We start from the raw sequence: 24,352 nt of genomic DNA, 5'->3' as shown, positions 1-24,352 counted from the left end.
TATTGAATTCATTTGTTTGAACAATCACATTGCCTCGAATTATTCAGTCACGCACTGGCATTTGATTCAATAGTTACATAATAACGCAGCCAAAGGCTTTAGTATATCATCAAGTTAATTGACACTTCTGAAGCTGTGGATCAAAGACAGATCAGTCAGCAATATTCTCCAATTAATAATTCACATGTCGCGTTGGAAAAAACAATTCAATTATCAACGTCAGCTTGTGTTTCCATAATGTATAATCAGCTCGAATAATTCACGCTCGCAATTACTATTAGATCGGTGTAACCGACGCTTTAATGAATCTCCAGCGAGTGAAATGCACATTGATCAATCAAGTGTAGTCAGTGAGAAGAAAGTTGAAGTGGTGATAGTTGCAAGGATGGGAATAGGGTGATGGGGTTGATGTAACTCGGTAGAATATCGACTCCCGAGGGATTTTCGGTGTACAACCAAGGGTTCAGGACGAGAATTTGCTTATCGCGTGACCTGGAGATTATTAACCCTTACGTGATACGGGTGACGAATCACGTTTTCACTCTATTAACGTAACAGCAGGGAGGATTGGATTATTTAGCAAGTTTTAACGAGCTTCACACTATGAATTTACTGATACGATGAAACAGCGTTAATAATGTTAATTAATTCTGTGGTGAACATTCGACGCTTATTTGAAGACATCAAAGAACTTTTATCAGATGTTTACGGGTTGATGGCGATTACTTAACAGTTTTTGGCAATTTAATAATATATGTAGAATTTTTGGATGAATTATGTTAGTTATATTAGTTGTATTTGGGGGGTTGGCTTTTACTCTAATGTCTAATTGAAAATAGAAAAATGGAAACAGGAAATTCTCTCAGTTCTCTCCTGGAGGTTCGAATATAATTCTTTTCATTTCCAACAATTCATTCAGACCAAATTTTTATTGCTCGTGGTTTAAAAATTAGTGGAACTCCGGGGTTTTCAGGGGAATTTTAATTTTCCGATCCACAGTATCGTGGGAATTAGGACATTATTTTACAATTTAAGCAATAATTGGAATAAATAGTATTTAATATTCGATCTTTTCAAGAAATTTTAGTGCCATAAATGTCTTTGAAATTTCAGGGATAATTTTATCTTGAATTAAATTAAAATTAACAACATTAACATTTTTAATGTAACTGATTAACTAACTTTATAGACTCAATATCGTCACGAAAAATTCTAAACTAATTACCTCCCAAAAAATTAATACTTTCAGCTATTTTATTCTTACAAATAAATAAAAACGAAACTCATTGAAAAGAAATAGAAAGTCCATTTTCCTATGTTGAATGGATTTCTATTATAATTGTGACTGCAATACTTTTACTATTTCGAAAAATAATTCTTTAACATTGAAAATTTTTCAATTTGTTCATCATAGATCAGCTCCCACGACTTCGATTTTGGAAACTGAGTTTCAAATGGAAATTGAAACTGTGACAGATTGACATAAATTGATTAATTTGACCCTATGTTATTGTTGATGTGATAGAGTTGATTGTCGAAATTGAATTAATCGATTATCTCGAAATATTACGCCATGAGTTTCTTCTGATTGAAGTGTAACACGTCGATTTCGACTGAGAGATTTCACTTGTATTTCATCAGTGGTGTTGATGTTACGATTGCGCTTACTTACGTGGCGGATGATAAAAATATGTTGCATGTCTGCTAAACTAGGCTTGACCTTATTGGAGAATATGCCAGGACATGACTGTGTGTTTCTGAATTGATATTCTTGACAACTCCTTTCTCGTATTCGGCTATAAATCATTCGAAAAATGATAAATTTCCGATTTCACAACAATTCTAATAAAATTCCGAATTGAAACATAAGAATATGAACATTCAGTGCAAACATATGCAGATGTTCTACTAATTAAAACATTCAATAATACATTCAAAATAATTTATACTTTTTTTCATTTTCCTGAAATTTTCGAGGAACAATTCACCATTTTCAAACATTTTCTCCTTTAATTTTTACTTTTTCACCCCTTCAATGTAATTAGACCGACCAAAGAGCAAATCAAGAGCAATAAATAAACTGCAATTCAGTCTCATGGATTTTTTCATGAAATTCTAATTTTTTTAATCACGAGATTCCGTAGAATTTTAGGCACCAGATTGCGCCTATCGATGTTCAATATTTTCTCCCCATAAATTCACTCCCATTCGAACAAACACAAACAGTCTCATTCCCTGATAAAGCAAACCATCCCCCAAGACTAAAAAAATTAATTTACATAATCAGTCGCCCGAGAGTTAAAAGAATATCACGACGATGATGAGAAAAAAAAATGAACAAACAAGACGAATGGTTTCCCAACGAAATTGGAAGCGTCATTCGCACCACCAGCCAACAAGTCCAAGAGGCGCGAGAGAACTTTTTTTTCCACTACCCACGTAGCTATTTCGTATTCTCTCATTCTCATTTTTCACACCTTACGCCCAGAGAAAAAAGGGCGCCGCGGATTTTAGTATTCATCCCCCTCACCACTCACCGTCTCCCTCTGGCCCGTTCACTCATACACCCGCCCGCACCGTGAGATATTAATCTTGACGCTGTTCGGGGCCTCACGGGGTCCCGGACTCCCCGTCGGGCTCAACCGATAAAACGAGAATCGAACGTCCAAAAATTAAATACAATTTCACAATTTTTATCCTCCTCACATCCAGTGATAATGATTTACAGGATTCTAGGGGTGATCAGTTTCAACTCATCCACCGATTGACCAATTTTTTAAAATACATATCTCATTCTCGAATAACATAGCACCACATATTAATGTCGATAGTTCTTGGTTTATCCATAAATCAATGGATCGTTGAACGATCACTATCTACAGAATAAAATTCAAATAAATAATTTTCATTTACACGTGGTAACTCTCTGTATAATACCACATATTTTCCATCGTCATTAATTTCATTTGTAATTCAATATTATCAATTCGCTTCCCACTTGACCCCCATCATGTATTCAAACAATTTGAGTTATTAGAAATCAGGTGGAAAATTAATGGAAAGTGAATTTTTGGGTTTAACATCAGTGTTTAAACAAAAATCCAAGGGAATCGTAGAACTTTTTGAGATTTCTCCGGGAAATTATAATGTCTTCATCAATGAAAAAAATTAAATTGTCAGAAAATTATTCACGAACTGTTGTTTTACACATCTGAACCTCTAATTTGTTCTATTATTTTTCCGACTACTCACCCTCATGAAACTTTTAATCATTCAGTTATTAAATAATCAGTTTAATCTTTTAATATGGAATAGATTCCTTTATGCAATAATTCGCTGATGATTTCCCCGCGGAAAAATATTAACTAAAAATTTTATATCTCTTCATCCTTCGACAAGTTAACATTATTAAGTAAGTTAACATTATTTTTATGGCTGCGACATTTTCTAAATATTTCTTAAATTCCCAACTCCATTTTCCCATCGAAAATTGAACTGCGCCATGCAATATTTCCATCTGTGCATTTAAATCCTTCACTAAATCCACAGAAAACTCCCCGTTGTTAATCCCACATTTCATTAAAAGATGATTCAAACCCCTTAATTTCCCAGGATTTTCCCTGAAAATACCCCATAATCTCCCCCTAAAAAACCAAATCACATCAATACCCAAATAACACGCCTTACCACCCGGAACATGAGTAACTCAGGGTCCCGAGTATTCCCATAAAGGTGTATACAACACCCAAAGGCCCGAAACACGAGAGAGCATGCGAAAGTGGCGGGGTGCAGGGGGTGGGGGTGTGGGGGGATACGACTATACTTGGACAGTGAATTATGGGCGTTATTGTCCGCCTGCGAACAACGAACCGCCTCATTACATGCGGGAATTATTGACGCTAGGCCGCCCCGGTGGCTTCTTCACCTTGGACACCATCCGCTCCCCCTCCCCCTTCCCCCATGGCGCCACTCTCATACTTTCTTTTGTCCTTTCCCTTTTCGCTGTGCTGTACCTCACAACCAATTTTCTTCCTCTCAAGACAGCCTCTGGCATCCCCTCATCCTTTCCTTCGTCCTCCTCCATCTCCTCTTCCTCCTGCCACCCCTTCCCCAACCACGTCTGTATCCTCACCTATGGAAATGGCACTTGACTCCACTAGGTTCACCCGAGGATCAGACGCACCAACGATTAACGCAACCGCCAGAATAGAATTCAACGAGCGAACTTGACTACGGAATTGACAGTGAGGGTTGGGGGGGTGGGGTGCGAAGGGTATGATACTTCTCCTCTTCTATTCCATCGTCTGTAATTTCCCGGGGCATTGGGGGAGAGCTGAGGTAGCACAAGGGAGAAATTACCTTTTGGGGGTAAAGTGGATGTGAAACTGAGCCTCCTCCCACCCCCGACATTCCTGAAATTTCGATTCTCTCGTGTGACAAGATGCAGTAAAATTCAAACACACATGATGGCAGGGGAAAATCGACGAGACATACCGATACAGGAAGTTCATTAGTCCCGTTGCTTTGTAGTTGAGAGTCTTTGACTCTGTCTGTCTCAATGAAGTGTCATATTACTTTGATGGATGACAATGTCTTGTGAAACTTAATTGAGTTGGGCTCGGTGGCGTTGTGCATTTATCACATTGGGAGGCTGGGATTAATTAGTGAATCTTGGGGATTTTGGAGGGTGGTTGGGGGTGTTGGGGTGGGTGAAAAGTGAGTTTATTGGAATTTACGGAAGACGAGGGAAGATCATTATCGTAATGAGGGGATTGATTTTCAGTTGGGGATTATCTTCGCTGGGTTTACGGGATTGGGGGTTTTGGGGGTGGGTGGGGAGTGGCATTTGTACACTGGGGTGCAGAAGTTTCTGGAGGACTTCTTCAGTTGTGGCGAGAATTTCATGGCCTGAAAATTGACGAGAAAAAATATCTTAGTGTGAGATAAGAAAACTTTCGTCGAGAAATTTTTTATGTCTCTGGGGGTGACTTTTCGGCGCACAGTGAGAAAGAGACTTCGCGATGCGGGTCTTTGAGGTTGTATATTAAAATATTATGGGTTTGAGAGGGAAGAGAGTATCGAATAAAATTATTCAACTAGAGTTGCTTGGAGAAGTTACTTTCTTGTCGTGAGGGAATTATCCTCGTTCTTGGGACAAGCACAACATTTCTTGATGAGAAAGTTTTTATCTCGAGATAAAATATTTATTTGTCAATTTTGAAGTCACGAGTTCGCTGATGCTAGTGAAGAACTGTGTCTCGAGGCTATTTATATTGGAAAATCCATTTTTCCCCATTTTTTAGGAATATTTTATTTTCTATTTTTTTGGAAACTTTTCTCTTTAAATTTATAGAATTTAAATAAAGCCAGTTCGACTTATTTTCTTGAATTTTTATTGGGATATTGAATTTTCATCTTTAAATTCTGCTTCCATTTTCAGTAACATTTGATATTTCGCAAATTGGTTGCGAAATTTCCTTAATTTTTTAGCCAACAATGTTCACTAAAAATTACCTAATTTTTTCGTAATTACAAGACCAAATGCGGTTGTACAAATTTTAAGGAGTAGTAATCATACAATCGTCTGTGAAAAACTCCAATACTGAACCGAACTACGAGTTTCGTAATTTTTCCCGAACATTTCTCTACGTGCATCCACCCCTAAACTGACCGATCAGCTAATTAAAACCACCCCATTACCGCTGCATCCCCCCACAGAAGACACCTCAAAATACCCAGCGCTACTTCCCCCCCAACTCATTCATTACCTCTTTCCCCCCAAATAGTATATTACACTAGTAGATTATCCAACCCCATGAGCCCTCCACAAACCCCCTGAACAAACAAAAAAACCTCCCCAATGTTGACTCCGCCACACGACTGGTGAATCTCCCCGCAATAATTGCTGACAACGAGATTCATCAAAAGTTTCTTGCTAAAGCACGGGAAACTTTATATCACAAAGGCCGAAGAGAAACAACGTACAGTGTTTATAGTTCCTGACGGTGGTGCGTGCTTTCGTGTTACACGGTAGCTTTAGCTCCAATGTAAACCATACTGTCACCCAGCAAAATCGTATCTACGTGGGTTATATCGTTGGTAACAAACTGAGTTTATCCAACAGTTGAACACATGCAATGGCAACTCCAGAAGCACATGTACACAGTGAGGATAATAAATTAAAGTGGGTAAAAACTACACTGAGTAGGTTACGAGAGATTGATGGGACAACGCGTGAGGTGAGACCTACGAGAACTGGTAAGTGGCCTTTTGCTCCCTTGACAGTGATCATCGAAGCAGAAAAACTCCCACCCGAGTGTACCACAGCTACGTCACTTCGATTGAAGGCTAACTACCCTTTGGGAGAGGTGGAGAGGGGGGAGGGGTATTTTTCACCCCCGGGGATGTGTCCCTCACTGGCCAGAGTCATTTTGATCCATCAGGCAATGATTGCTCAGTCAGGCTATTGGAGTGGTACAGCAGCTGAAAATCCCCACGACTAAATGACCTGACACAATGCGAGGAGAATCCTTTGACGAGCCACTGGCCGGGGATTACTCGTGCGATTGTCTGGCTTTTTTTGTAAGGGTTTATGTTACAATCTAGTGACTTTCTTTTAGACCAGGAAAATTGCGCAAAATACTTGGAATGAGAATTTATTTTGTTGAGTGCTTCTGGTCGTTGCAGAAAAGTGAAAATAAATTAAGCAAAATTTGGATACATTTTTTTGGGTGTTCAGTAATTTTATGAATTTCCTTCTGTGATGAAAAAATTTTTCAATTTCAAGGAATGCGTTGGTATGGAATTTCGAGTTTTAGGGTGGCTTTTGAATAAAGTACATGAATTTTTTATTTTTCGAAATTTTCCCGCTCCTCGATATGTTCGTGAGATAATTGAGATAAGAAATTTTTGAGTTCATCGGTTTTTATATGATTTATCTAAAAAGTTAATGTGACATTTAGTTTTTTAACGATCGAATTATTTAAAAAGATGAAAATTGAACACGATTAAATTTTTTAATAGGGCACTCTATTCCCTTTCCTCATCCCACTTATTAATTTTCGTTCCATTTCCGTACATTTCTGACTCATCGATTTTGTCGAAGGATCGAGGCTACGCTTATTCTTTGTTAACGTCGATGCAACAATGCCGTGAGTCCCTTTCATTCGAGCGAAATAGCACAAAGTACATTCGATGGAAATTATGCTGCTGAGTGCTCCCGTTCATTATGATTTATGCAGGAAAATTCACTCATTTTAATGGAGAGAAGAAGATGGGAAAGAGCGCAACAGAAACTGCGATTATATTGTCATCGAATTATATTCAGTGAATAATTGAAGGCTGTTACGGTTACTTTTTAATGCTCTCTCGATTAGTTGATTTAATTGCATCGCTCTTTTATCCGCATAGTTTAATTACGGGTGGGTGCAGAGGAGATTAGTGGCGCTGATTGATAAAGGAAAGTTGTCTTTACGGTATTACCATCGATAAGTCTGTCAACTGACAGATAAGAGAGAACAAATGGGCCGGACCCTGGCCGAAGGATTGTCAGTCTCGGGATCGAGACTAGCTTTGAAATCGGGCCCTGATCAGGTCCAGTCTGGGATTGTCACACTGGGCCAGACTTGGAGTACGAGACTTGGCCGACGCAGGATAATTCAGGCCAGGACTGAGACTGAATTATTAATCCTCGTCCAGTCATGACAACATGGCTTGCCCCCATGCTCGCTTAAGTTCTGAGCCAAGATTGATGAGTCAATTGAAAATGTTGAATTTATGATTGAAATAATGGACCGAAGATTAATTTTACATTTTGTATGTTTATACTTGAATAGAAACTATGAAATTTGTTGCTAAGTGATTTCCTTCGGGTGGTATAGTGCTATCGTCTTCCATGAGTGGGCAAAAGATGATCATATTTGAAAGTAAATATGAACTTGGCCAATGAGACGACCCGTACAAAGGTCCTCTTGGGCCTAATCTCCATTCTTTCAGTGTGTGCTTTTTTATGAATCCTCGTCACAACGAAAATTTACGCAGTCCCAGTTTGGAAACTTGTAATAAGGTAGTGGAGGGTATAAATAGGATGAAAAGAGTAGGTCATAGAAGCGACATTCGCCCCGAGGGTCAGTCCAGAATCGGTTAGAATGTAGGCAAACAATCTTGGGTGAAGATTAACTGGGCAATATCGCCAAGGTGCTGCCCCAGATTCACAAGGAGTCTCGGAGTGATTTTTGGGTGAAGATTGATTTGGCCATGTCTTCAAGATTCTGCCTAGAATGGGTTCGAGACCCGATGAACAACCTTGGGTAAGGATTGATTTGACAATCTCGCCAATGTTGGTTTTATGGTACCACAGCAGCCTCAGCATCTTGAGACTGGCCCTCCACTATGGACCAATGGTTATTCATGGTTACTTTGACCTGGGCCTTGTCATTTTTATCCTTGCGGTCTTGTCCTTTTCTCTTGGTTTTGCAAGCTCTCCAGGCTCTGGTTCAACGACACGCTTCACATTTCTTACCGCACAAGCGTTATTTCCAACTATCCGAGGTAAAATAACCCAAAATCCCCTTTGTCTTTCGCCGGATTAGTCGACCAAAGCATTACCCTGAGATTAATTCAGTTGACCTCCACTCGAGGATAGATTGATGCTAGGATTAACCATCTTCCAACCATTCTGTCATCCCTCCCTCTGGTTTTAACCACCTCAAGCTCACTGTTGCTGTACTAAATGTGTATCCCAGGATCTATTTACCAAGAGTACCATCTCGATTTATCGTGAACGATTTTTACCTTCTCATCACTCGCTGATTGTTATCGAGTTTAATTACAGACACGCGGTTTTACGCGTGCTTGTTATAATCAAGGAAGAGGGGTGGAAAAAAATGTGATCATCAAAAAGTTGTTAAAAAGTAAATGAGGAAATAAAGTGTGGAGGTAGAAACGTGAAAGATAAACCAACTTTTAACACACTTTGTTGCCAAATAATCTTGAAAGAATTTTCTCATCATGAGTGGAATGACGTGTTTGGGTTATCAAATTATCAATATAGCGGAATTAAATACACATCGTCAGGGGAGGGACCTCCCAGTTTTTTCGGGAGAACATGAAATTGACATTTTTATGGAACTCTCATTATTCCTCTGATTTTCTATATAAAAAAATTGTGGTGTTATCTAAAATTTTCATCCAAATCCCGGAATTTTTCTCCAACATTTTCTTCACGGAGAGAAATTTTTGATTAAATATATTCTACCGGAGTGAGATAACTCATTAAGGAAAAATATTACTTGGTGCAGCAAATATTCTTCTGCAGAGAAGAATTTAACGCAAGTTTTTGAATGAAAATTTTGTTACGAAATGTTATTCTATCGTTCCAGAAGTCATCACCAACCCAGTAATTTTCCATGTATCAATTTTTACCAAATTTTGTTATAGAAATAAGTCAACGATCACGTACATAAACTTTTATGAAACTGTACGTTATTTTTCCTTAAAAATTCCCCTTCGTGTATTTCCTCCCCGAATAACCCCTAAACAATTACGATATTCCATTCCCTTTGATTTTTCCGATCGATTTCGCGATCAGCAAATGAACTTCGAGCTCCGCAGTTCGTCACTTCCCTCCGCATCCCCCCCAAAAAACTCTCATCAGCCGTAACTTAATGAAATGACGTGTTGGGTGATGAAATTATCACTAAACCAGAATTAAATCCACTTAAAAAAAAAAAAAATGGGCCTCCCAGTCTTTCCAGAAAAACGCATAATCAACTCGAGTGCCCCATCCCCATTCCCCGCAGTTATTTAAAGCCCGAAGGGTTCAAATAATTTTTTAGTGCAGAAAGGCTGACATCCTCGCCATAATTTCACGGATACAAATATTCACATGTTTCACTATCCTCTCTTTCATTCCCCTTGCAATACCATTCTCCACGCTCCCCCTATACAGTAGGCCCATAGAATACAAATTCCCCTCCTCCCCCCCTCTACCCCTGAAATATTTACGTCCGACAAAATGCAAACAGCCAAGGTATACCGGCATCGTTACTGTCAATGAATTTATATTTTTTACAAGAAATTATTTTCTTGTTAACCATAAAAGTTTGACTAATCGGTGATACATTTTTCTGAACGGGCAAACGTGAGTGGTGTAGGTGGGGTAGAATGGGGGATGGGAAAGGGCTGGAGAGAATGAACCAACCGCTGAGCAACACCACTAAATTCCTCACACCAGTCCAATGTATCGAGTCATCATCCAGGGGGCGGGGGTGGGGGAGGGGAGAATAGTGTACGAGGATCATTGCACTCAACCATGTCCACTGGGCAAAAAATGAAATAAGACAGTATCTCGTTTCGTTCCCATCCCTCCCCATCACCCCCTCTCAACATCCACCAACAAATATCGATTATCCCACGTCTGTTCGTTCCAAACAATAATCGTTTTGCCGGAGTTAAGTCTCAAGACGAAACACCATCGTGATTTGAATTATTTTTCACCATTATTTGACCATGCCAAAACGTATTTGCTTATGGGCGTCTTAAATCAATATTAACTAGGACTTGAAACTGTAATATACAGCTGTCCAGTGCGTCATCCGTGGAAATGGGAGGGTAAGCAGAGAGTGAATAAAAGGGATGAGGTTGAGTATACGAGAATGGAGATGAGAGGTGGAAGGGAGAGAGAGAAAGAAAAAAAAAATTGCCTGTGGGATGTTTTGTGTCCGCCGCCAGCGAGAAAGGCAACTAACATTCTTGTTTTTATGGAGCCCTTCCCCCCCCCCCCTAGTTTTCATTCTGAACTCCCTCCAGTTCCTCACACTTTATTGTCCAGGTTTTCTCGGTTCTCTCTGAAGTCAGTTGAGTGTAATGTCTACCAATCAAACACCCCAGGTACAGTGTTACAGATGAGAGTTTATTTCCAGTCATTGGTATGGTAGGGCCCAATGTTAGCAGATCGTGTCGACAACGAGATGTACCCTCGTTCCACCCCCCCCCCCCCTGCGTGGCCGCCAGTTCGTCTTGTGTGTGTTTAGTTAATTATGGACTTTTACGAGGGAGGCCATTTTCCTGGCTATTACCACTGTCCATCATTTGCCCGTCGTAAACAGGGAATTCAATGCGCTTTTATGGGGAAGATCCCGTTCATCGGGAGACATGAAGATACTTCGGGGTGGAAGGTATTCATATTTGTGGAGGGAAAAGATTTGATTTGAGGATGATATTTTTCACTGCGAAGGATGGGGCTTTTCCCTGAATATTTGTTAAAAAATTTTCATACGTCATTTCTGAATTTCAATCAATGATGTAGTGGCGAAGTGGTAAAACGAGACAAGGTAAGTTATCTGACTCTAGTTTTCGAGGGATAACTCCAAATCTAAGAGAAATAGCGGAATTGTCGTAATAACATTTATCGTAGTACTCAATTCGCTCCACAAAAAAGCTCATCATGAAAATTTTGCTATCATCCCTCGATTTCAGGATATTCCCCATAATCTAATCAATACTCAGAAGTCTCTCATCTCCTTTTACCACTTCGCTACTGAATGTATTTCTAAAAACCACAGCATTATTTTCTCTCATCCAAAACGCAAATTTCTCCAATACAATTGTTCTAATATCTCATACACCAGCTCCGGTTCTGATTGCCCTCTTAGACATAAATAAAATCTTTCCAGGCCACAACAACACTTTGATCATTTACCCCGAATTCCACAATTTTCCTCTCTTCCCATCTGATTTTCTCAACGCGTAAAAATAAAAAAGTTACACTCACCGAGTAGGTACCCTCCATTTACTCAATCAATCAAGTATATCTCGAGATAGAACGGTGGTAGATACTCCCTGCAAATGAAATAGAGACCTTTCCCTCCCCCTAGTCAAGAGAAGGATCGACTGGGCTTTGAGAATTGCGCCTGTCATGGACAAAAACCCAACGAGTTTTACCCACCATACGCGTTAACAGGAAATTGCATAGCTATACACCCTCCCTCGGACGCAATTGTACTCCCTGCAGTTGTCATTCCATATACCCATTTCCCTCACTAACGTATTTTCCAACTCGTTTCCCTCGTCGACATTCCTACAAGCCAGTGGCACACCCCCTCACTATCATCTCAATTCTCTGTGTCTGGATCTCCGCAATGATATTTCCCCCCTTTTACACCCCCAGCTCATCCAGCCCCCCCCCTCCCACCAGCCCATTTACCCCTCTTTCCAACACCCAGCCGTTCAATTATCCATGAACACGTCGTTCGCGCCTTTCCTCCAATTATAACAATCATTACACACAGCCCGTCAGATAATGCTTGAATAAACGTAATAGCGTACATTCGATGGTGTACAGCTGTTGTGGTTATAATTCATACCACGTGACGCAAGAGTTATACTGTAGAAGTGTTGATTACGAGCAATTTGCAGGACATCAAAAAGTGAATGGAAAATTTATCTATGAAACTCGACGTGTCTCGATGTAACTAGGTACAGCAAAATTAGTGTCTTAAATGTATCTTGATTTAAGACACCGACAACATAAATGAAGTTTAATGACCGACTGTGCGAGTGCTGCAAATTTCGAAGGTCTTGAAATGAGACAGCTGATGGACAAGCTATTTCAATGATTCAGGGAAACTCAACTTCATTAATTTTATTTTAGTTATTTATTAATTTGGTGGACGCGGGGCATGCGCTATCGCTGCAAGCGGGGGCTGTCATAAATGTTGTATAAGAAAATTGTAGTCATTAGGTGTGAGGGATTTTGTTCTGTATTAATTCTGACGCGCGACAACTGGGCAATCAGTGCGGTGTTAATCATGTTTAATGATGTGGTTGGACGCAAATATTTCGCGCGCATTTTCCTTCGAGGAAAGGAGATTTATGAGACTGGAGGGCGATGGGGGCGCCATCAGGCGGCGGTAGTCTCTGGTAGCTTTGAATTACGCGCTATAAATATGGGGCAATGAGAAATAGGTGTGGCAGGACTTTAATGTTTTCGATTCTGTTCGAGATTTGGGGTTGTGGTTTTTTAGGAATGAAAATTTTACGGAATTTCGTCGGCGCATGTCGGAATTTTCATCTGATTTAAGAAAAAGAAATATGAGTTTATTAACAACGTCATTTCATCGTTTCTATCGTTCCCAAATTATCAAGCTCGGTTGCATTTATCTCTGCACTTTGTAACAAAATTCCCGATCAAATTTCCTCGACAACACATCGATAAAAATAAAAAAATCTGGTTCATGATTTTTTCCAACTGAAACCGCACGTCCAGACTGATCTCCCACAACTCCAAGCAATTGTCCCACCCATAACAAAAAGTATATAAACCTCGAATTTTCCACGTTTGATTGTCGGAGTCATGAGAATCCCTTCTTCATGTCCCATCACGAACCTAAGAAACCTCCTCTCGTCGTGTTCACCAGCGCTCCCTCCAGTTCACCACCAATAAAATCCACGTTAATATTTAATCCCACTCCCTTCATCCAGCGTTCAAGAACCCACAAAATTCTCCATCCCCCGAAGTAATACCCCACCCCTCCCCGCCCCTTGCCGAGGTCATTCGCTCGCGTGCACTCATGTCTGAGCATCGTCTTCACTCGTAGAATTGTCCTTCACAAGGTTTTGCCACCGGGAAATATTCGACTGGCCACAGGGCGTCATATAATTGACCGTAAAATCGAGTTTTAGAATCGCGATATAAGTTAGACCTCGAACTACCGGAGCCCAGGCATATCCACCAGCATCACTCTGCCTTATCACGCCTCCTGTCCACCTCCTCACCCTCCCGATCCAATGCATTTCACAAGTCTCATGTATATCTCGATGGTACCGTCTAGCTTGCCACCTCCCAGTGCTGAGGGAAAGTTGAGGAATGGGGTCGGTTTCGTGAGGCGGATGCTGAACTGGACGTGAGTGAATGAGAAAGACGTGAAGGTACGAAAAGTGCCCGAGAGGATGATAACATTTCACGGTGCCTTCGACATGCCGCTCGCATCTTCGTTCGCCTGGCAAACTTTGTCTCCGACGCAGTAGTGTCTCTTAACAAATTGAATTTCCTCGTCACTGGTTCTTTCAGTTGCGCACCGAGGGAACGATGAAAAACTCGAAGGACGAGTTGAAGGGAGGGATGAGGATAGTGGCCTTGGGGGGCAGATAGAATGAAAAAAATTGTCTGGGGGATGGGGTGGGCTGGTTGCAGTCACCAGCGCTCTCTTTCGGAGGGAATTTGTCGTTACGATGGGGGATGATCAACCTCGCGGAGACAGGGCACGTTTAGACTTCGGTGGGATGATTGTACTTGATCGGCCTGATAAATGCGATGAGGAATAGAAAGTTTAGGGTGGTGGACTGCTGGGGTCGCGGTTCTCACCGGCTCCGGGGAGGATTCATTGAGGTGACGATTAGGGGAGGTAAGGGAGAATGTTCTGGGGGAAAATTAGAGATTATTCTTTTTGGGGAATATGGAGTCATATTGTTCGTCGAAAATTGCGCGAAAGTTACGTTTTGATAGGGAACGAAGGGACGATCAAAATTGCGGAGGGTCTAATGAAATGTGGGAACGTAATAATCACGTGACTTGTTCGAGACTTTTGACCGGGCCTTCCATTATTTTTAACGGATCTTTATTCTCGTTAGTGAATTACGGAACTTCTACGTAATTTTTACTGAATACTTTCGTCTGTGTGGATGCTGATTTTTTGTGGTGAGGGTAATGAAGATTTGTAGGGAGTTTAAATTAATTAGTTCATGAATTTTGGAATTTATACTGATAGAACGATTCTTTTATTTCAAGGGAAATTCGTTAGGTATTAAGGAATGGTGGGGTTGACTATGAACAAATGAATGTTTGTTAATAACTGACAAATGAGACGTTTGGTGGAATCAAATAATCTACAATCAAAATCCATTCGTTTGTAATAACTAATGAAGTCTATCAGTCTATGTGTGAGATTTTATACAGAAGTTTTTTATTTTAATCCAATGGCTTATGATGAACTTTCTTCGATTTTTTAAATAAATTATAAACTTCTGATGAGTTTTCATTGATATCCAAATTTTCGCCGAGTTTTCCTGCAATTTATTAATTTTTAAATTCAAAAATCCACTGAAGCGTAGGCAAATAAAGTACAAACTGGTTGTTAAATATATTAAAAAATTCTTTGAAATTCCTGTCCTGTCAATTACACCGCCCAACCTTCAATCTCTTCCAGTTCTGAAAAATAAGAATTCCCCAACGAAAATGCAATAATTCCAATTTGTCAGATTCTATCGAATTATACTCAGCAATTTCATGGGAGAATCGACGGTTAACCATCAGTTTTTCTCCTCGTCCATTGTTCGTGAGAGTAAAAAAAGAAATTTTGCTTGAATGAAACACTATTCAATTCAACGATAGTCACCATCCAACTTCAGTATCAGTATGAAGTCTTCTTCGTGTGGAGTTAACAGCAGTCATTGACGGGAAGACCTTGTCCCCTCCCAATGCCCAGGATAACGACCCACCATTGAGTTCGCTTGGGAACCCCCTCATTGGAAAACCTACAGGGTGTCAGCACTTTGCTGCATCGACAAGTCCAAGCCACGGGACTAGTTTCCAAGTCACCCTGACTTGTTCTTTTCTTCCCTCCTCCTGTGTCATCTTTTTAAACCGCACGATTATGGCAATTTTCCGGGGGGTTACTTCCAAATCCACCAATTTATTTTCACGGTTATTAACACCAACCTCCTTCCGTTACATTTACACCCGTTATATTCATCTTTATCCACCAACCGAGGTGGGATATTAAATCCGATAACAAGGATTTCCGGTGTAATCTATCGATTCAAATCTATTCAATGATCGGTTTTGCATGAATCACCGCGGATAATAACTTTTACCTTCCTCCAATAATCAGGTAGAATGTACGTGAATCATACCCTTTGTCATAACTCCCAGACTTTGTTCAACTGAACTGTACAGTGAACAATTTGCTGTAACAAATTATCCCAAGAAACTACAAGAAATTTCTTGGTCATAAGGGAAAAACGGAAAATAGTCAGTCTAATGTTCATTGCAGTATGAATAATCGATTAGGGGGGTTACATCATTTTAAGCTAATAATAATTATTGAAACAAACAAAAACTAGAAGAGGGAAATTTTCCATAAAAGTTATGCCACTCTTCTAGAAAAATGTATTGAGTCATCGTTTCCTCATTTCTATCTCGAAATTGAGTGACAAGTAATGTATGATGATTAGTTTGACTAATCAATTCTGGGTTACGTTGATTTTATTTTGTTGGCACAGTAATCTTACGTTCATCAAAATAATATTTCTGCAATTCGATGATCATCATATATATTGATTTTTGGCCAAGTTTGGAGACGAAATGAAGTAATGACGATGCATAATATCTTTCTATCAAGAGGAAGAATCACTATCATAAAATTTTGTATTATCATAAATTCTTTTATTTGTATTAATCGCCCGTTGCATTGGTCCTTTAGGGTTTCTTTTCATAATTTCAGTTAAAAAGCATCAAACACACGTTGGAATTATTAAATGAACAATTGTATTACTTAAAACACGCTATATCATTGAATTAATTGGGAATTAATTATTCGAATAGCTAATTATAGTATCAATCAATTATTGAGTTGACAATATTAACAAAAAATCATTTGTTGTTAATTTTATGAGCTTTTCTCAGTAATGAAGTAATCATAAAGTTCGTAGCATATCATAAATTTCTGTTATGAATTATTTTAATATTCTTCAATTCTCATTGAAGGCAGGTCTTAATGTTCTGCAGGTTTTTTGAGGATTTTTTGGAATAAAACATTATATTATTGCCTGTCACGTTCAATACGAACCGCTGATGATACAATATTAGAGTATCGATATTTCGACTTCAAATACTTGAGAACCTCCTGTAAGTTCCAAGATCCATCCGAGTACCTGCAAATATCACAATCCTCCTGACTGGGATACTGGATCTTCGGAAAGGCAGTATCTTCAGTGACATCCCCAGAAAGCCGTTGATTCACCTCGTTATGCGCCTCCCAGAGCCACAGAATGGAGTCGTCAACGGTGGATACGTTGAACACATTCCGCCGATTCGCCATCTCAACAAAATGCTCAACGCAATTGGAGCAGCTGAAGAAGTTCTTGATGAAGCCATACATTGCACTCAACACCATTCCCGCAGATCGACTCTCCGGATCCTCACTTTCGAAAGCTTCTGCATGACTAACTGTCAAAGTATGGAAAAGTGTCCAAAGACCACAGGGAAATCCTCGATACCGGGCCTGACTGCCCTGGCACCCAACCCACTTCCGATTCATCATGAAATTAGGAGAATGCTTCTGCTTATAAGAGTCAACGAGCAATGAGAATTGTGTTCCTGCTATGTTGGAACGTCCTGAGATCGCATGGTACAATTCATCCAAAAATTCCGAGTTTCCTTCCCTCAAGGGGAAATATTGTGATATGACCTTCAAAAATTCCTCGAGGGCTTCTAATCGGTCGTCTTTGATCATCCACGTCGTGGGAATTTCTTTTCTGAGAGTGTACCCTAGGGCAGCTTCCAAATCTGCGCTATACACGAGGTCTTCTACATGTTTTTTAACGAAATTTGAGTCTTCCACTTCTCCTGAAGCATTTTCAATGCTTGTTGTGGTAGTTTCGAAATCCGGTAGAAATCCTGCCGACTGCATGAGGTCTCTAATGACTTGGTTGATGCCTTCTCGAGAGGGTTCCAAGAGCTCCAACTCATATGGCTCGTCTTCTCGGTCAAGAACGATGAGAGCGGGGTACGCAGTGATGTTATAACTTTCGGTGAGATTGAAATTGTCTTCTGTTACTCTTCGAATTTGAAGGTTCTTCCATTTGTGAAAGTCGAGAATGACTTCGGAGCCTAGGGTTGAGTTGTTCTCCTCGAAGACAAGAAGTTGATATTGTACGGATGGGGGTGCGGCTGCTTGCCAACTGCTAACATCTTCGCCACTGTCAATCATGTATTTAAATGAAGACATTATTCAACGATCAAAGAAATAAAGAAAAATAGAGAAATAGTAGTATTTGGTAAACTATCAAAAGAACCGAAGTTTCGGTGAATTATTCAAACTTGCTCAGGCTCTTGACGTAATCAAGGAATATTTAACGTCCGATTATGATAATGCATTTTCTATATGTTTTATCAGTATAAAGTCTTCAGAGTTTTCTTATCTTAGATGCAAGGATAATGAACATACCTGTAGGGACTAAGATCAGGCCAATTGTCTCTGCCCTTTCCTTCTCGTTGATCATTTTCCAGTTTCCGAATCAAGTCGTACATCAGTCCAGTCTCCTTCCGTGAGTGCACTTGCACTCCCAAACTCTGATCTTCAATTGAGAAATACCTAATATTTGGAAAATATTCGATTTGGTAATTTCCACAGATCGACCAGTTATCATCATTGGAACAGGCAAGAGCTCCTACCCTGACAATGTCACTCCAGCCTGGAAACAGTGAATTGTTTGTTAATTTCCGCATGTTCAAGGATCTGTAATTACGGATCTTCTCAGAGGATCGCCCCATAAATAGAACTAGGTGCACCCTCCGCATTTGAATTTCCCGCCTCGAATGTCAATATATGACGATTGTTCTGATCATTCAGATCCGTGACATATTGCGTTTCCACTGGAGTTCATTTAAGGTCTTGCACCAATAAAAAACATCGGAATACAAAGAAAATCTGAAAATCTGCACTTTTGCCTAAAAGCGGAAATATTTCAGTCATTAGTTCTCAAAAATTCATACAGATTTTCATATTAATCACACGTTCTTTAGTGCTCGCAGTCAGAGTTGCCATCTGCTGTTTTTTCCCAGAATTCTTTTGGAGTTTTTTTAGCATAGGACACATTATAATGACATTCCGGTGAAAAATAAATAACGTCGGTTAAAAAGCGCCAATCATTGGTGTCATAAACGTCATTCGATTGATCGTCATTGTATAAAAACAACAAGATAATTTTTTTTTAATCCGACATCTGACAACTCTGTTCACAAGGGATTTGCAAAAAAATTGTAAGATGCAGACAACCATTTTCGTTAAGTCAAAAGATCATGAACGATACACCACAGCAGATTGATGAATAATACGCTATAAACTAAATGGACTCATCAAACCGATTGTTATTACAAACGAATGGATTTCGGTTCTAAATCACGGTTTATTTGGTTCCACCCAACGTTCACTCGTTAATAGATAACGAATGTATATTTGATGAACCTCATTTCACATGACTTTCGGTATTCAAGCGAAGCACTTCTCAACGATTGACGAATATTCATTTCGTTATTGTCCACTCTATCGTTCGATAACAGTTAACGAGTGTCGTTTGGGATAAATAAATATTCTGTCAGTGCAGCCGTTCATGACCACTTCAAACACTTTGGATAACACCAATCAATTTATGTTTATCATGTCAACTATGCACCCGTTCGGTTATTTTGTTTTGCCTATGAAGTTCCATCATTATTTTATGAAACAGTCGAAGGGATTTCATTTAATTAAAATTTGTACATAAATTCTTCTAGTAAAATCAGAATTACCAGAAACACTTTTGGCGAAGGAAGTCCACGTGGGTCTGAATCGCTGACAGTGTCCACACCAGCTCACGAAAAATTCCACGTACCACGCAGTCGTTCCACTGGCGATGACACTCGTGAGATTAGTGTAATCAAACATCACTATGTTGTGATCATTGTACCATGCGTGTCCCAAATTTTCGTACTTTCCAAAATCGATCTCCCTGGATTCTGAACGATTTACTGTTACCAGTAACACGATCATCAGTATCACCACTGGATTCATTACTTTATGGAACATTTTGGCCTATCGTTTTTCAATACGACAAGTGTGAAGAGACAGATGTTTTCATATCAACATCAGTTCAGTGACTGGAATGCCAGTTAACTACAGTCACTTTTGGGCGGTTGGTCTGCATTTATAGATATGCCTAATGATAAACCAATAATGGGGAGGGAGAGACCCTCAAATTGTCTGGCGAGCATGAAGCTCATGGCTAAAACGAAGATATGAATTTAATTCCTCCTGTGGATATATTAAAAATATGAAAAGACACCTAAATGAGGAGAAAATTTGTTTGCATTTCCAACATCAATTAACACGTTTGTACACCGGTTCGATTGAACTTTACAACATATTTTTATTTTAATCGTGCGTTCCTTAGGGAGAAATTTCAAAGCGTGCAATAAGAACCATTGAAATTTTGAAGAGTATTTATTTTTATCACATCATGTTTTTGTAATCAAGTCATTACTACGCAATCCTTATTAGATTTGGATAATGTTAATTATATTCTTCTAACAAATGATCATGTTAGTTATAATTTCGAGTAAATTCCTTCAATACTTACGAAAACTGAAGGAAATCATCAAAATTTTTCCTTCTAAAAGTAATTAGTATTATCGATTAACGATGGGTATAGGTTGGTATGCCCTTAATGTTCAACAACATTAAAATGTCATTTACTTCAATTACCGTTGATTGTCACCTTCAAAAAGAATTGTTCCATTATTTTAAATAAAATAAAGTATTCACAATTCAATTTTTTCAAAAGTTTTGATGAAAATATCCTTAATTTAATAGTTAACGAAAAATTAATTCTAATTCATCACTGAATGTTTATGATTTCGCCAGAAGTTCAAATAGATTCCGAGATTCTCACCCGTCGTGAATGAATGTCTTACCAAATAGAATTCGTGAACCGTTCATCAGTCATTTGACCTTCACTGACAAATAATTTAAAAAATCGATAATATGAAATTTCAATTTGCCATGAATAAATCATAATTACTCCTCTAATATCATTGATCATAAATAAATATAAACAATAACAAATCCGTTCTATCACCGTTTAAAAAAAAAGTCCGAGGATTTCCGTGAAATTTTCGCAGAAATAGAGGAAAAATCTGTCACTGCACTCACTATATCGAGATGTTATTTTATTCTTAGTCTCTTCCATAAGTCCCCTCTATCGATAAAATTTCAATTTTTCTCTAACAACTCAGCCTTTTTATGAAATTCAATTTCCACATCAAACAGTACATAGCGGTACATTTTCATAGAAATTTATCATCGCGCATGTGAATCGTTTTCGTTTGGACACAGAGTGATTTCTGAGGTTTATGCGTTGACGTGGGTCGTATACACATTGCGCATACTGAGTATGAAGCCACCCAAAGACGTACAGAGACTCAGGGAAGCATAAAAAGACGAGGAAAAAAAAATCGTTTGAAAGGTGAAAAAAAAAAAATTGTAAACTTGAGAGAGCACAACTCGTGCGTGGGTCGAGTCTAGAATCAACGCTTTTAAAATAATGGGCGTACGCGAAATACGAAAGTGAAAGAAATAAAGCCCTCCTCATCCCTCCCTCTCCCTCCCGTGCTCACTCAACCGAGCAGTAAAATAAAAGAAACCATGACGATGGAAAAATAAAATAACATACAAAAGAAAATGTATTATATACACACACGGTCTTTGTTGGGTCATCAACGGTAAATACTACCTCACTAGTTTCTTTAGAAAACACCGAGCCAAGCAACCCCCACACCGGTTCATTCGTTTCACTGCCCATGGCTGGGTACATTGGAGCCAGGTATCCACGGTAGCCCGTTCAATGTCGCTGAGGACAATAATTCCGTTTGCAATTAGAGTGGTAATATACGATTGCATTTTCATCGTCTCCACTCCCTCTTTGTTATCATTTCCTTCTTCTAACTCTGTATTCGTACTTTCTCTTGAAGGTATTGACGAAGTGTAGGGTTTGCGTTTGAAGGAATGGACGAGGGATAGGAACGACTGGATTGAGGAGTCATTATTCAAAAATTGAGGGTGTCTATACCAAGTGAAAAATAACCATGAATAACGATTGGTTTATAGCAAGTGTTAGTCTGAAGATGCTGAGGCTGGTGTGGTACCATGGAACCAATATTGGTGACATTGTCAAATCCATCCTCATCCAGGGTTGTTCATCGAGTCTCGAACCCATTGTGGGTAGAATCGTGATGATATTATCAAATCAATCTCACCCAAAACTCACTCCCAGAGCGAGTCTTGGGGAGAATCTTGGCGGCATTGTCACATTAATCTTCAGCCAAGATTGTTTGCCTAGATTCTAATCGATTCTGAGATGACCTTCGGATGAATGTTGCTTCTACGATTAACTATTTTCATCTTAGGATTTCCAAAAAATTACACACTGAAACAGTGGGGATTAGGTCACAGGGTACCGGCCATTGTTCGGCCGGTTTCATTTCCCAAGTTCATATTCAATTTCAAATATAATCAGCTTATCCACTCATGCAGGGCGACAGCGCTATACCAGCTGAAGGCAATCACTTATCAACAAATTCCGCAGTTCCTATTGGAGCGTAAACATAGACAATATGACATGAATTGTTGTTCCCGGAGTTCAATCAGAAATTCAACACTTTCAATTGACTCATCAATCTTGGCTCACAGTTCAAGCAAGCATTGGGCTAAAGCTAATTTGTCATGACTGGGTGAGGATTAATATTTGAGTCTCGGTCGTACCCTAAATGATCATGGCTCGGTCAAGTCTGGTGCACCAAATCTACCCCAGTGTGACAATCCTGGACTGCACTATTTTAGGGTCCGATTTCAAGACTAGCCTCGATGTGAGATTGACAAATCTTCGGTCAGATCTGGTTCCGGTCCGGCCCATTTGTTCGCGTTTACCTGGAGTCCCATTAGTAATCACATTTGTCTAATATCGTCCATTTTATCGCTGGGGGTCTTGTTCCGGCTCCTTGAAATTGAAATTTTCTCAAAGGAGATAATGCTATCCACGAGCTTAACAAGATACTAAATCTTGTTGATTGTTTTCAATTTTTTCGACGAATCTCCTTGAAGCCCCTTTGTATGGTCTTTAAAGAGGTTTGTATCTCCGAAAGCCACTTAAGCCACTTTTTGTATCTCAAAGTAAGCCACTAAGACGGGCATTCCAGATATTTTACTCTAGAATCTTTCCTTCCAAACTTTGTAATTTCGCATTTATATCTCCAACTAGGGGATTAAATCGTCAACATTCTTCTCTATTGAGCGTATAATCCAGTGGAATACCCCCTTCCATCCCCTCTAAGCAGTTCATTAAACTGATAAAAGTCACGTTAAAAAATCTCCATACATTACAAATCCAACAAGTACGCAACACCCACCCTTCCCTCCGTCAAAAGCTGGCGCATTGGGGTTTCACGATCTGGAATGGACACAGTGGGCGCACTCACGTGAAAAAGACCGCGGTGTAAATTGAAAGCGGGACTACGGCTGTCTTGTTGTGTTTAAAAAGGCAATTTGCGAGCTTGAGATACGGCCTATATATTACATGAAACACACAAGTGGTGGGGAGATAGGGTCGGTCGATAGTGAGATTCCTCCCTCCTACCTTTTCTGTGGTTCCTTCCTCTTCATTTTTTCCCTCTCCATGAGGATTATGTATCCTTGCTGAGAAACCCTAAATGACCCTTCCCCTAGCCTCACTCGTCTCACAGTAGCCGTCGAACTGCAGTTTCTGCACTCCAGAAAATAGCATATTGTGTGCCGAGGCGAGAAAAGGGAATATTTACGGGAGGGCGTGACATTAGCCGCGCTCGTCTTCCTCGACGTCCTAGCAGCGCCAGCCGAAGACGAGGGCTTATCTTCCACTTAAGCCACTTTTTGTATCTCCAAGTAAGTCACTGAGACGGTATTACAGATATTTAAGATATTTTACTTTAGGATCTTTCCTTCTAAACTTTATAACAACGACGAGATGAGCGCTCGTCTTCGGCTGGTGCTGCTACCACGTCGTCCTCTGGACGCCGCTTTCGTCGGTGTCTCTCATACTATTTTCTCAGACGTTATTTTTCATGACGGGTGAGCAGGACATCGATTTCTTACTTCTAAAGCATCGAAAAAGGAAATTGTTTTTTTTTGCCTCGGATCCGGAAAAATATTGTTTTTCATCGTTGTATAGTTTGTCTACATCTCACCCACTATAATTTCACCTCTGGCCAACGCTCTCGCTCTCGTTTCCTCTCTCGCCAAATCCCGCAGACCTTTAACCGTATAAACCTCCTCTTTTACCCCGATGCTATAATTCCAGCATTGGAAGGCCGGGCGCAAATGCATTTCTTGTGTATTTTGCTTCGCCACTACTTTAAAACCCGTGCGACTAAACGATTTACCTTGAGAATGAAAACAGTGTATTTAAATATTCTCCCAAGTCGTGTTTTTTTTCTCTCAGTCCCTTTTCTGTTTAATTGATCACTTTCGGCCATTTCATTACAATTCCAAATTGTTGATTATAG

General features: G+C 39.6%; 2 protein-coding genes across 3 annotated transcripts in view; one reads left to right on the top strand and one right to left on the bottom strand.

The window, feature by feature from the left end:
• Su(var)3-3 (Suppressor of variegation 3-3) overlaps positions 1–24,352 on the top strand; it is a 237,704-nt gene that overhangs the window by 201,595 nt on the left and 11,757 nt on the right. The gene's annotated exons all lie outside the window — the stretch shown is intronic.
• On the bottom strand, positions 16,423–20,412 carry LOC135168411 (sulfhydryl oxidase 1-like). 2 transcript variants are annotated; one of them, XM_064132551.1, is made up of 4 exons: positions 20,398–20,412; positions 19,571–19,918; positions 18,228–18,474; positions 16,423–17,979 (listed from the first exon to the last, which is right to left on the bottom strand). In XM_064132551.1, exons 2-4 carry the CDS (start codon positions 19,845–19,847, stop codon positions 16,821–16,823), a joined length of 1,683 nt encoding a protein of 560 aa, XP_063988621.1. In that variant the 5' UTR covers positions 19,848–19,918; positions 20,398–20,412; the 3' UTR covers positions 16,423–16,820. The 2 variants fall into 2 exon arrangements, with proteins under 2 accessions (XP_063988621.1, XP_063988620.1); XM_064132550.1 differs by lacking the exon at positions 20,398–20,412 and having other exon boundaries at positions 19,571–20,025.

This window comes from Diachasmimorpha longicaudata, chromosome 13 (assembly GCF_034640455.1).
Source record: "Diachasmimorpha longicaudata isolate KC_UGA_2023 chromosome 13, iyDiaLong2, whole genome shotgun sequence".
NCBI lineage: Eukaryota > Metazoa > Arthropoda > Insecta > Hymenoptera > Braconidae > Diachasmimorpha > Diachasmimorpha longicaudata.
This window is presented reverse-complemented; position numbering and strand designations above follow the sequence as displayed.

Bases quoted from the DNA above. Each gene is read 5' to 3' on its own strand.
- LOC135168411 (XM_064132551.1), bottom strand. From the start codon at position 19,847: ATGTTCCATAAAGTAATGAATCCAGTGGTGATACTGATGATCGTGTTA. The intron at 18,475-19,570 runs GTAATTCTGATT...CACTGTTTCCAG, and splicing joins CTTCGCCAAAAGTGTTTCTG to GCTGGAGTGACATTGTCAGG. The intron at 17,980-18,227 runs GTATGTTCATTA...CATGATTGACAG, and splicing joins CCTGATCTTAGTCCCTACAG to TGGCGAAGATGTTAGCAGTT.